The sequence below is a fragment of the Desmodus rotundus genome, chromosome 1 (genome assembly GCF_022682495.2).
Source record: "Desmodus rotundus isolate HL8 chromosome 1, HLdesRot8A.1, whole genome shotgun sequence".
In the NCBI taxonomy this organism is placed as follows: domain Eukaryota; kingdom Metazoa; phylum Chordata; class Mammalia; order Chiroptera; family Phyllostomidae; genus Desmodus; species Desmodus rotundus.
Window position 1 is genome coordinate 187,651,618 of NC_071387.1, and position 12,617 is coordinate 187,664,234.

The following is a 12,617-nucleotide window of genomic DNA, read 5'->3' on the forward strand; positions in this document are numbered from 1 at the left end:
GTCTCTTCCTCTGTCTTAAGTGACTAGCACTGTCCCCGGGACATAGTAAGTGTCCAAGAAACACTGCTGAGCAAACTCATTCATGAAGACACGCCTGCCCTCTGTGTTTGATATTCCTCCTTATTTAATAGTCAAGATGCTCCAGACCAGCACATTGGCACCGGTGAAGGCTTGAGAGGCGTGGTCCCATTTGTACGTCCAGATTAGAGAAGGGGTCAGTGGTATACGTAGTCACCCTATTCCAAACCTGTGCCAAACAACAGCCTATGATTAAAGAAAATTTAACTCATCATTTCAAAAGGCACATGCTACCTAAATCCAAGTATTTAATTTTTAAAAAATCCCACAAAAAACCATTACAGAACAAATCGGCCTTAAAGGTCTTTTCCATAAAGAGTAAAAACGACAACACACAAAATAGCTGCAACAACACAGCTGACACGTGTGCTATGAAACCCCAGTGTCCCCAGCACCTGTCCTCCAGCATGCCCCTGCACCCAGCTGGTTCTAATTTGAGAAATCCCCTGAAGGCAAGTCACTGAATCAATACACAGAAAGACAAGTCAGCTAGTCAAGGGTGTGCAAAAATAATCCGGCACGGCAGCAGCGTACCAGGCTCAGAGTCTAGTGCAATGTGACCTTACGTATGTGTAGCATTCACACTTTCCAGAGAGCTTCTGTGTGCAATCTGTTTGATCTAACCTCCAAAAGGGGGCAAGTACGCCCTTTATCCCCATTTATGTGACATTTATGTGACATTTATATGATAGCTGGGAAAGCTGAATCCCACAGAGATCAAATTCTTTGCTCAAGGTCATAGGGCCTTGGGTCAAACCCAGGGGTCCTGACCATCAGGAGTGGGTGTCCTTTCTTTCAGCCACACCATGGTCAGCTGGCACCACTTCGGGGAAGGGCAGAGGAGGAGCCCCGGAACTCAGCGCCCCTCAGAATGCACAGGGCCCATTCTCCTCTCCCTCCGCGCCGGCCCCTTCCTCTAAGGTGGCCTGTAAATAGCAGGGGGACCAGGTTAAACGGAGGAAGCCATGGTCAGGGTGGTAGAAAAGAGCGAACATTTTCTCTCCCATTTCCCTAAATGTCACTGGCTCCGCATGTCCCAAGAACGCAGGCATCATCAAATCTCCTATGAGATTCTAAGCATGAGCCGTCAGTCGGAGGCTGCTCCAGAGAGGCCCTGACACAGGCCTTCAATTCAACTTTAAAGTGGGGAAGGTGATACTTCACAGCACAGCCACATGCCTAAAGCAGGCCCCGACACCTAGGAAGGTCAGGAAATACTTCCCCTCTCCTCTTGCATGTGTTTGCTGGGAAGTTGTGGGAAGGAAACTTCTTGAGCATCACTGAACTCACATCACACACACACACACACACACACACAGCATTCTCTCTGCCTGGGAACCTGCAAGGATAAAACCAACACAATCCTTTTCCTCCCCATGCTTATAAATACATGCTTAGAGTATGCATTCATGTGGTCCAAAACATGCTGAAACATACTGAAAAGAATGGAAGTACTGAAGGAGTATTTTTAAAGTATCACATCATTTAAAAAACAACAAACTGAATTATCTCTCAAAAAAGCATGCTGCAGTAAAAGAAAACATTTGAAGGAGTTCAGCACCGTGTGGCTCTGGAAGAACGAGAATGCAGATTCCCAGTGGCAGATGTCACTGGGCAGTTAACGAGCAGCGAAGGAGGGAATGCCCACTGTGGGCCAGGGGCATGGACCCTTCCAAACACGGTGCCGGTGGGGTACCCTGGGACGGCTCTGTAGAAGTGTGTGCCAGAGAGCACAGGCCTTAGGACGGTGCACATGGGCAGAAGTGTTTCCAAAGAAGTACTCAGGTGTGTCCAAGACTTCTGTACAAAAACATTTCAGAGCATTACTTATAACACAATGAAACAAACAAACAAAAATCCCTGAGCACCATCCACAGAGATCAGCTGAGTAAATTAAGATCCATGTGAAAGAATGCAAGGAAGCCATTAATCACTACATTTTGGATGAATGCTTAAGGGAAACTGCCTATGACATCAAATGAAAAAGGGTTACAATTTTCCTTCAACATATATGCATAGGAAACAGACAAGAAGGCACACACTAAAGTAAGATACATACTTCTCTTTAGGCGGTGGGTTTGCACACCATTCTCATTTTCTTCTAAATACTTTCATTTATTTTCCTTTTTTTACAATGAAAACAAATTATATCTGTAACTAGAATAAAATTAATAAATGCCATTTTTTTTAAAAGAGATCCTCTTCAAAAGCCACAGGCTTTCCCATACGAGTTAATTTTTTAAAAAATTAAATTTGGGTAAAGTATACATAAATTAAAATTTACCATTTTTAACCATTTCACGTGTACAGTTCGGTGGAATTAAGTACATTTACATTATTGTACAACCATCACCACCATCATCTCCAGAACTTTGTCACCCCAAACTGAAACTCTATATCCATTAAATCGTAACTCCCCATTTTTCCCTCCCCCTAAACCTTAGTAACTACTACCCCACCTTCTGTCCCTATGAAGTTGACTGTTCTAGGTACCTCATATAAGTGGAGGCATACAATAGTTGTCCTTCCGTGTCTGCCTTATTTCTCTCAGCATAATGTTTTCAAGGTTCATCTATGCTATAGCACACATCATAATTTCATTCCTTTCTGGGGATAAATAGTCTATTGTAGGTATATATCACATTTTGCTTTATGATGTTAGCTTTCCATGCAGACTTTAATTTTTAAGCATGTCTGAACTTCAAAATGATCAGTAGTTCACATAATTGAAGGATGTAGGTCAGTGGAAGAATTAAAAACACCAAATAGTACAATTAAGGGAAAAAATTATTTTTCACGGCAAGTCAAACTCTCCACCTGCCTTGACTCCATTAAACTTCACGACATGGAGCCGTCTTTTACAACAGGACAGAGGAAGGGCTCTACACAGCCAAGTAGCAGTGAGTGGCCCCAGGCTCAGTTCTCTGGGACCAAATGCATGCACTCCACTTGGCAGGAGCAATTCAAAAGGCTCATCATAGCCCTCGGAATGGTGGCTGCCTCTGGGGGAGGGGCCCCACGGAACCTTCTGGGCTGATGGAGATGCTCCATACCTTGCCTGGGGTGTGGGTTAGATACAGGCAGTCATTTGTCATTTGTCAAAACCCCTGGACCTGCCCACGTAAGATCTGTATATTTCACTGTTTGTAAATTCCACTTTGATTTTTAAAGAGGAAAGAAAAACAGGCTCACCAGCCCCCTCCCTGAAAGAAGGCATGTTAAGCCTAAAGGAAATTGGAGTAAATAAGAATTTTAGAAAAACAAAAGTGGTTCTGCAGGTTGGCTACTGATGCTCGCTGCCACCATCTGCTTTAGGGTCCTTTGTGGGTCTCTGCTATCCCCAGAACCAAGTCCAAGTTCCTTTCTCCTGCCTGCAGAAACACTGGTTTGTCTGGGGGATGTCTGATAGTCAGGTGGTGGACTAACTGCAGACAGTTCTTGGAACCAGCCCAAGTTTGGTAAACAGCCCAACAGGTGTGAGGCCCGGTGACGAAACACCTAAATGTGTGTGGCTCTGTGTGGGAGTAGAAAGCAGGTACACCCTGATTGCATGTCGGGCTCCAGGTAAGGCAACGTGGCCCCTGAGTGGACAGGGAGGGGTAAGGACTATAACCATCCCAAAGGGAAAACAAGGCCTCAAAGAAGGTGAGGAAACCTCTTCTGAATGTGGGGTCTGGAGCTGAGAAGAGATGCTTGGACTCAGGCTGGATGCAATGTGTTTTTCTGGTTGCTTCGGCTCTGGACTTGGCCAGAAACCCGGAGAGGTGAAAGTTACCCCTTTCCTATTTACGTGGTTCTTTGTTATTCTCCTCTGCACAGTTCATCTTTCTAAAATGTCAAGTGCAGGCCGTGCTTTGAGCGAGGCCTGAGGGTCCTAGTCACAGTGAATTTCCTGTCCAACCGTTTAAAGCACTCAGACCGTCAGAGGATTTTTTTCTTTCGTAATCTATTTTAGGTTCTCCACACTACTATGTCCCCTCATTGAAATGCACAGCCCAGTGGCCAAGAGATCTCCAGGCTGTTATGGAGCGGCATTCAAGAGCACACAACTTCTCATGGTTCTAAAACACAGCTTCAAAAACAAAACAGCCCCACCTGTGCCAAATGGCAAAGGAGAATATGACAGGGACTCAAATACTTCCCTAGAGTTAGTGTTATATTTTTCAAAAATCTGAGCAGGGATTCTGACAAGCTTAGTGACGAGGACTCATTAGCATTTAGTGAAGACAGTAACCTGTGGGGACCAGCCCTCACGGCGTAAATACTGAGCCAGGACTGCTGAATCTGAAAGCTGCCCCACCCATGCTAGTCCTCCTTGGGTCTCTCACAAAATAAGCCACCTTGACTTTTCACATGCTAGGGAAATTACATCCACAAAGCCAACTTCTGCCCCTTCTTGACTCATCTAGTTCTCTAGAAAGCGCCTCGTTAACCTAAAAGTGGACATTTGGCTTTACAGACATTTAATTACAACTAACTGTCCCGAGGAGTCTCAGCATCACCTTTCTAGTTGTTTTTGCAAAGTTTGTATCCAGGGATTCCAACTTCGGCTTTTACTTTCGTCCCAGCCTTGAGACAGGGCCTCCACTGCCAGCCTGGCTCTGGGCAGGTGGGATGATGGGGGATGGCTGACAGGCAAACTGCAGAAACCTCTGGGCACAGGAAGTGCACTGGGGAACGTGGGCTTGGAGGTGCACGGGGCTGCCCCTCACCTCCTTATGCTACCGGATAAGGAGCCACACACACAGCCCCTCCTCCAGCCTGGGGGCTGGGGACAGATGTTGACCTGTGTTAATAAGAGGACTGTCGATTGATACCAACAAAACCCATCTTTCCAGAAAGGCTACCCTCTAACAGTGCCAATGATGGCAGAGTCATTGAAAGCCTCGCCAATCTAGTCACATCAAAATACCGTAAAAACATTTAAAAACCAGCTAGGACCCACGGGCCCACAAACCAACATGTGCTTCCCAACTGGAAGTGCAGTTGGTCCACCTATCCCTGGGAGCCCGTGGATGTCCTGGAACCAGATGTACAGGCTGTTTTTTAAAAATAACTCTTTCTATAGGGGAATAAATACCCTCTTTGCCCTGACAAATAATCCAGTTACTCCGCTCCCCAAGATGGACCATGAAAGCACTTTCGGCCTGAAGAAGCAACCACCTAGCAGAACGGGAAAGGTGTGATGCGAAGGTCTTCTAGTTGACAAAGATAACTGCCGTCTTTGTCATTTCAGGTTCATTTGTTCTCAGCACCGTGAGTGGCATTTGGTTGTTGGAATAGCAGCTAAGTGATTTCAAAATCATGGAAACAGCAAAAACAAAAACAAAAAAGAAAATCTGGGCTTGTATGTCCGGATAGGAAGTTTGTTAAAACTATCTTCACCTTCTCAGGCTGCTGCCCACTCGGAGGACAAGACCGGTTAGAGGGAAGGCAGCAGCCTCCCAACGAGAACTGTCTCCTGTGAACAGCTCGTCTCGACTACACTCTCGATGCGCTACTGCAGTTACCGAGCACCTGGCCATATGTTACCAGAACTGCACCGTGCAATTAGACGTTTGCTCTGTGATGCTGATCGCAAAGGTGTTTCATGTATGTTTTCTTCACCAAGACCAAGTGGTATGAGGGCAGGGGCTGTGTCAAGTGTGGCAACACTTCCCTTGTGCTAAGGTCACGCCACTGACATTCACCCTGGAATCTCTCGGGAACAGAATCAAAACCAGCATAGGGTGGGAAAGCAAGTGTCCCAAACAGGTAGACTTTTTCCAAAAGGAGGCCTCCAAAAATTATCTACTCTTCATGTTTCATGAAATTCTAATGAACTTTAGTTTCCCAGAGCAGATTTAAAGCAGAAAATTTAAAAGCAAATTGTCAACACGAATTAGCTATTTTTATTACTCATTATTGTTATTTTATTGGTTGGTGCCAAACTCTTTGTTAAGTATTTTGAATATCACCTGCCAGTGGATATCCATGATCGCCCAGCACGAGAATGGACGTTAATGAACCACCAAAAAATGTTACAGTTTGCATATTATGTTTATTCAATAAGGTAGAGAAATGTGCAATATAGATTTCCAGCAATAATCATTTTCATACTAAAGAAGGAAAATAAAAACTAATAATTTGTATTTTGAAGGAGAAGTTTCGGTTATCACGTAGGTAGCTCATACACTGATAACACTGCGAAAAATGGTTTTCTGTGTTTCTAACTCATCTCCACAGCAACTAAAAGAGTCACAGATGTTTAAAAAAATACCAGATCAATATTTTTTTAATGAAGACATCTGAGTCACTTTGGTGGTTATACCAGCCATTTAATAAGGTTTATTTACTTCAGCACACACAGACCATTAAAAGAATGATTTCCCATCCATCGTCTCCTGTGCACCCCCAGCTGCCCAGCCTACCCTGCCCCACTGCTTCAAACCGACAAGGGAGAGCAAAACGGCATGGAGACCAAACTATTTACCACTCACAGCAAACGGAGCTTGTCACAGCCACAAAGGACACAGCGGCGCAAATGATACTACGCTACTACACTCTAAAAACTGCTTTTAAAGAACTGGATGTATTACTAGAAAGAGATTTAGATATTGTCTTGATGTATGGTGCATCTGAATATCTTTGAAGGACATGCTGGGGAAGAAGTGTTCTGACAAAGTGGTAGTTCGGCTGGTCATAAAACCACGTCAATAAAGAAATGAGCAACCAAACTAACCACGGGATTATACCGTCACGGCTGTAGGAACAAGCGGCTCTCCCAAGGACGTCGAAAGAGCGATTCTTTAGAGGCAGAAGTCCATCTGAAGAGAACTGGGAAACACAGTACAGAAGTCAGTACCAAACTGGACTACAGAGGTCACCGTGTCCTTAACTGCATACGGACTGCCAGCAAAGAGTGACCTCATTTTCCATGTATGAATGAGAAACTGAAATAGGCACCGCGCTATGCCAGGCAGAAAGCCCAAGGTAGTCAGAGGTCATGTATTATCTAGTTATTACGAAAAGACAGTCATTCAAGTTTCGTATTGAAAAACAAGCCAGCAAACAAAACCAAGAAAGCCTCAACATTTAAACAATAGGGGAATATACAGCAAAGGAAATTACAGTGTGCTCATATAATCAAATAATACGCTATTTAAAATCATACTTAAAACACTTTTAAATGCTTAAAAAATTGGGAGGAAATAAAAATGTTAAGAGTTTTTTTCTCTTCAGAACGGAATTATTGGTATTTCCCCCTGTATTTTTAATACTTAACCTAACTTTAAACAGTTAACATATATTACTTTTTTAATTAGAAAAACCCATTATTTTGAAATTTAATCCATTAGTAGAATAGACTGGAAGAGAAAATGTCTCCCTCTCACAGTTATTTAAAAACTTAGCTTGGGGTTTACATTCCTGTCTTTGGAAAGTAAAACACGATGGCTACTTTTATTATTACTTAAGGCAAGCTCTGCCTCTTCTGTGACTTGGTGACCTTGGATGAAAAGTCCTTTCACAGTAGTGGTCAGTGCCGCATATTCACCCTTTTTAATTCCTGTACCTCCTAGTCTAATGGAGAACTTCTGTGGAGGGTGGGGTGTTTCTCTATTTAGTAGATAGGAAGAACATTTATGAAGTTATGTTTCCTGGGCCTCTCTCTCTTTTTTTCTTCCATTCTGTGATATTAATAATTTGAGACCCTCTTTCTTCTACTGTAGAAGGCTAACAGTAGGTTTCCTAAGTTAGAAAAATCTTTCCTAAGTTAGAAAGGGGAGCTAGGAAAACAGTTTAACATCCCTATTATATATCTACTGTTGTAATTGTAACAACCCCTATATATGCAAAACTCTTCATTCATAGGTAAATACCTAGGGTCGCTCAATTGCCATATTGGACCCAACCAAATTCAGGGGGTCACACAGGACAATCTGAAACCCCTAAAGATACCGTCTGTGTGAAAGACCAGACTACCTGGCACTAGACAGAACACGTTTCTTCTCAAATGAGAACAATTGCAACTTTCTTTTACCTTTCAAAGTTATAGCAGAGTTACCCTTAATTAAATTTTAAGTGTCATTTAGTACCTTTAAAAAGTTCACTGCTTTATTCTACATAATTTGGTGAACTTGGCTCTTAAGGTAGGCAGGGACTTTGTACCAAGTTTAGTTTTAAGCAGAAATAGCAGTCCTTTGAACATGGTAAAACCAAATGCACATCTGCAAATACTTTTGAAGAAATACATGGTAGGACATGTATCAGCATCCTTCTTTCCTTAGCAGTCTGTATGGCTCTGATGCTAAAGACTAAGTGCTTTCTAAACAATTTTACTGTGAAGTATCCATGGTTTCTTATCTTTTCTCCTCCCCTTGACCAAAGGCTATGCCAACCTTATCAAAATAAGACACAATGTTGAATTAATGAATTACCTGGATGATCTGGCTCTTTCTACTTGAACTTCTTAGACACAGTCTGTCTTTCCTGGGGGCCTTGTTATGATTGCCCTATGCCTGTTGATTCTTTACAATTCAAACTATGACAGCTAAGATTAAATTTAAACCCAGGCTAGGAATCTGAAAAGCTCAAAGGATACATTTCTAAGAACTCCTGGGCAGATCTCAGTGAGTGAGCGTGACGGGAGGCGGCAGGGAGTAGAATGGCCAAGGCCCAGCCAGACATGGGCACGAACCCTGGCCTGCCTGGTACTGCCTGTATGATCTTGGACAAGTCACTTAACATGCCTAGGCCGCCCATTCTTTTTTCATATATGACTTGTATTGAGACATTATAAGCAAATATGAAATGCTCAAAGAATGGAAGTAATTCCTACTTTTGATTATCAAACTGTAAAAATAGACACAAAGTAATAATTCTAGAAATATTGCAATTATCACAAAGTATACTACGCACCTGCAGGGTTCTATAAATGTTATTTTAGGTTTTGTAATAATGAATATATTCTCATTCTTTTCTATGTTTAATATTACAAGGCAGGCTGTTCTAGTCCATATAGCTTTTTTTTCAGTGTAGTATTCAACCCTCCCTCCCCCCTTAAATGACTGCTACTATCAAAACTGAAAAATGTGATACTTGGTTTTGCTAGTCTTGTTAGAATACTCCATAATAGTTGGGTTCCTCCCTGGCCGACCTATGAAATTACAGGGAAATCTACATATAGCAGATAATGTTCATGGAGAATATCAGAAGGCTCTGGATGGATTGTTACAGGTTTCCTCATAGCCCCTCCCCCACATGCATTAATAGCTGAGATAACTAATGTCTAATTCCTATATACAATCACATATGTGCCGCTTATTCAAATTTCAGTGGAATCTTTTATATAGCTGGATTATTTCCATTTTAAAAGTTCTGTCCACATTTTCAACAGAAACCATAAACTGAGATGTTTATAATCATAAAAAAAACCCTGCTCGAAGACTCATTTAAAATCATTTTACTACGCTTTTGTTCTGGACAAGTCAGAGACTTAAGATATAATGAGACATTTTATTTTTTAATTTTGCACTTCTTGATTCTCTCAAAGGCATGAGAATCAGGAGTTACTTAGACCTTTATACTCCCATGTCATGTCCTGACTTTACGATTAGTCAATCACTGAAATATGAAATCACTGTTCATCCAGGGCCAGGTGTCATACGCATGCTCACTCTGAAAGAATGACAGAGCTCTGTATGTGTCCATCTGTCTAGAACTTGGTAACAATTCATATCAAGAGCTGCATATTTTCAAAAGTCTAACATAGACCTACTTTTGCAAATAGGTTCATTTCTCTTCATCTTTCTTGTGCTTTCAGGCAGTTGGAGTAAAATGCTCTTATATGTATTACCCACATATGACCAGGTCATGCCTTAGCTCACAAGTTCCATTCTTCTCACCCTATACACTTTGCAAAACATTTATCATCTGATACTAGAAGGCAAAGCAAGGTTTGGGGAATGGAACAATTTCCATCCCCCCCCCACCCCACCATCTCTCCCCTTCCCAACTCTGATAAAATATCTCCACCTCCAGGCGCCTTTAATCTCAAAATAAGCTGGCATTCAAGGGACAAGGACCTCAAACAACAGTTACTGATAAAACTTGCTTATGTGCAAAAAGATAACTGTTCTAGTACTTTCCTTATGTCAGCTATGATAATGAGGTTAGCAACGTTTTAAAGATGACTTTGAATTAGTAAGACCCACTAGGATAGATGATCTATATAGTTGTCTCTTATGTCTAGTCACCCTTCTGAAGTTCAAAAAATCCTTTCCCTTATACTAAAATCAAATCCTTAGTTACATTAGCCTTATAGTAAATCAAGGCAAATGTGAGCAATACTATGATATGCTTCAGGTCACTTAATTATGACAAAGCATGCTCTTGTTTCCTACAGTTATCCCTACATAGTTCCCCCCCCTCACACACACACACACACACACACACACACACTACAGTTCAGGGAGAGCGATCAGGCGAGCAGCCTGAGCTGACAACCTTTGGAGCAGCTCCAAGAAGGTAAGTCTTAACATAGTAAAAGGTTCAGGTGAACATACAACACTTGACTCATTTAACATGTGAGGTGGTGAATTCAGGTCTATAAAACCTTTCCACAGATTGTAGGAAATGCCCAAAGTCACCAGTTAATTATGAAAGAAGGTAAGGTGGGCAGGAAGGAGGTGGAGCAGCAGACAAGCCCTGGGGGATGCGTAGGTACTGGCAGGTCACGGTGGCAACAGAAAAGATATAATAGTTAAAGGAAATTAGATGGCTTCTAGACAAGGGTCTCTAGAAGACTGTACTATACTGTGGACATTTATCTGCAATAAAATACAAAGTAGCTTACAATGTACTTTACAATGTCACTAAATATCAGGGAGCTTATAGAGTTGCAATCAGTCAGAAGTTCTGAGCAAAGAGAGACAAATCCAAGCAGATATTCACCAAAAGGAGGTGTCAAACCAACCACCTTCTGAAAAACTGTTTGTTTTTTAAAAGCTAAAAGTGCAACAAAATAGGTGCATATTTTATAGAGACATCCTTTGAAGTCTCTTGCCTTAAAGAAAAAGGATATAAATAAGGTGCTACAATAGTAGGAGTGCTGCTCATTACACACGTGTGTTACACACGCTGGCCAGTTCCAACAACTGTGCATCAAGGTGGTGTGCCACCTGCCCATCCCTCTTCCTGGCCTTAAAATGCAACTGTTCCTGCTGGGGGCCCTGCAAAAAAAATGGTCCCCACAGGCTAAGTGCAGAGCACCAATCCCCCATGCAGGGGAGTCTGCAGCGCCAGTTTTGCAATGACGCCACATGGAGACCAGTGGGGAAAAACATAAAAAGAAACAAGGACGAGAAGGCAACAAACAAAACTGTACTCCCCTTTTTAGGGGTCCAAGAGAAAACAACCCCCAAATCCCAAACCAGAGATGGTCAATGGTCACTTATCAGGACACACTGGGGACACCTACTCCATACCTGGGCTGAAAACAAATTAGAAGTACCTGGGAAATCAACTGGGACACATTTTAATAAAAAATCTCCCCATCATCACCATCACCATCATCATCAACCCTGGAAAAATTTAAAAAACAGCACCTGCACTCTCAAAAACTACACTTTTAAGACCTGAGGTTTACATAACCTCAAATTACATAATATTCCTGCTGTGCACGAAAAACGCTTCTATAGGTGAAGCGCCAAATCCCCCGATGTTTTAACATTTCCCAGAGAGAGAGAGAGAGAGAGAGAGAACTGGAAAACTCTGCTGAATAACTGGCGGGGGAGAGAGAAAATAGAGTGCTGGAAAAGTCATCCTTGACAGGCTGCAAACCCAACCAAATGTTACAAGATAAAGAGGAACTCGGAGCAGGTGACTCCCTTCTGCCCCCATCCCACCGCGCCGGGGCGTCTAAGGCCGAGGCAGAGTGAGCGGGGAGCAGGGCACGGCGGGGCTTACCTGCTCCCCGAAGTCGATGGCTATGTTGGTGATGCCCAGGGGCACCAGGAACCGGATCAGGGGCCAATAGTGCGTGAGTGCCGGGAATTTCACCATAGTCCCCACCGTGGGCTGACCCCACACACATCTGCCGCCGCGAGGGGACTCTGCGGGGAGGCGCGGGGCGAGCGGGCCGAGCGGGCAGGGGCGCGGGCGGACGCAGGCCGGCTCCGGCGGGGCCTCGAGGCGGCGGCGGCGTCCTCTCCAAGCGCGGCGGCTCTAGCAGGAGATCCGCAAGCTCAAGTCCATCCCTGCTGCCCTCCCACACAACAAAGATCTGCCGGGAAAAAAAAGAGGAGGGACGGTGGCGGCGGCGGCGGTGGCGGCAGCAGAAGGTTCTGCTGACAGCAGCTCCATTATAAGCGCTCCGGAGCCCGGAAATAAATAAATAACCGCACGCACGAGGCGCCGCCGCCACCACCACCGCCGCCACTGCGCGGAGGAAATCCGGGCGGGCGGGGAGGCGCGGACACCGCCGGCAGCCCCGGGGCGGGAGGGCGGTGGGCAGGGGAGGAGGCCGGGTGGGGGGGCAGGCGGCTCCCTCCTTCCCTGCG

The 12,617-nt window shown here is 43.9% G+C and overlaps 1 protein-coding gene across 4 annotated transcripts in view; it reads right to left on the bottom strand.

Moving 5' to 3' along the window:
* The window catches only part of ANKH (ANKH inorganic pyrophosphate transport regulator), a 117,509-nt gene extending 104,946 nt beyond the window's left edge, over positions 1 to 12,563 (bottom strand). For 2 of the 4 annotated variants that reach the window (XM_024578611.4, XM_045186421.3), the window contains exon 1: positions 12,025 to 12,561. In XM_024578611.4, coding sequence (XP_024434379.1) covers positions 12,025 to 12,120 — 96 coding nt within the window. In that variant the 5' untranslated portion in view covers positions 12,121 to 12,561. Of the gene's footprint in view, positions 1 to 12,024 lie in introns of all 4 variants that reach the window. The other 2 variants (XM_024578610.3, XM_024578613.4) reach the window with 2 other exon arrangements.
* Positions 12,564 to 12,617: the final 54 nt, after the last annotated feature.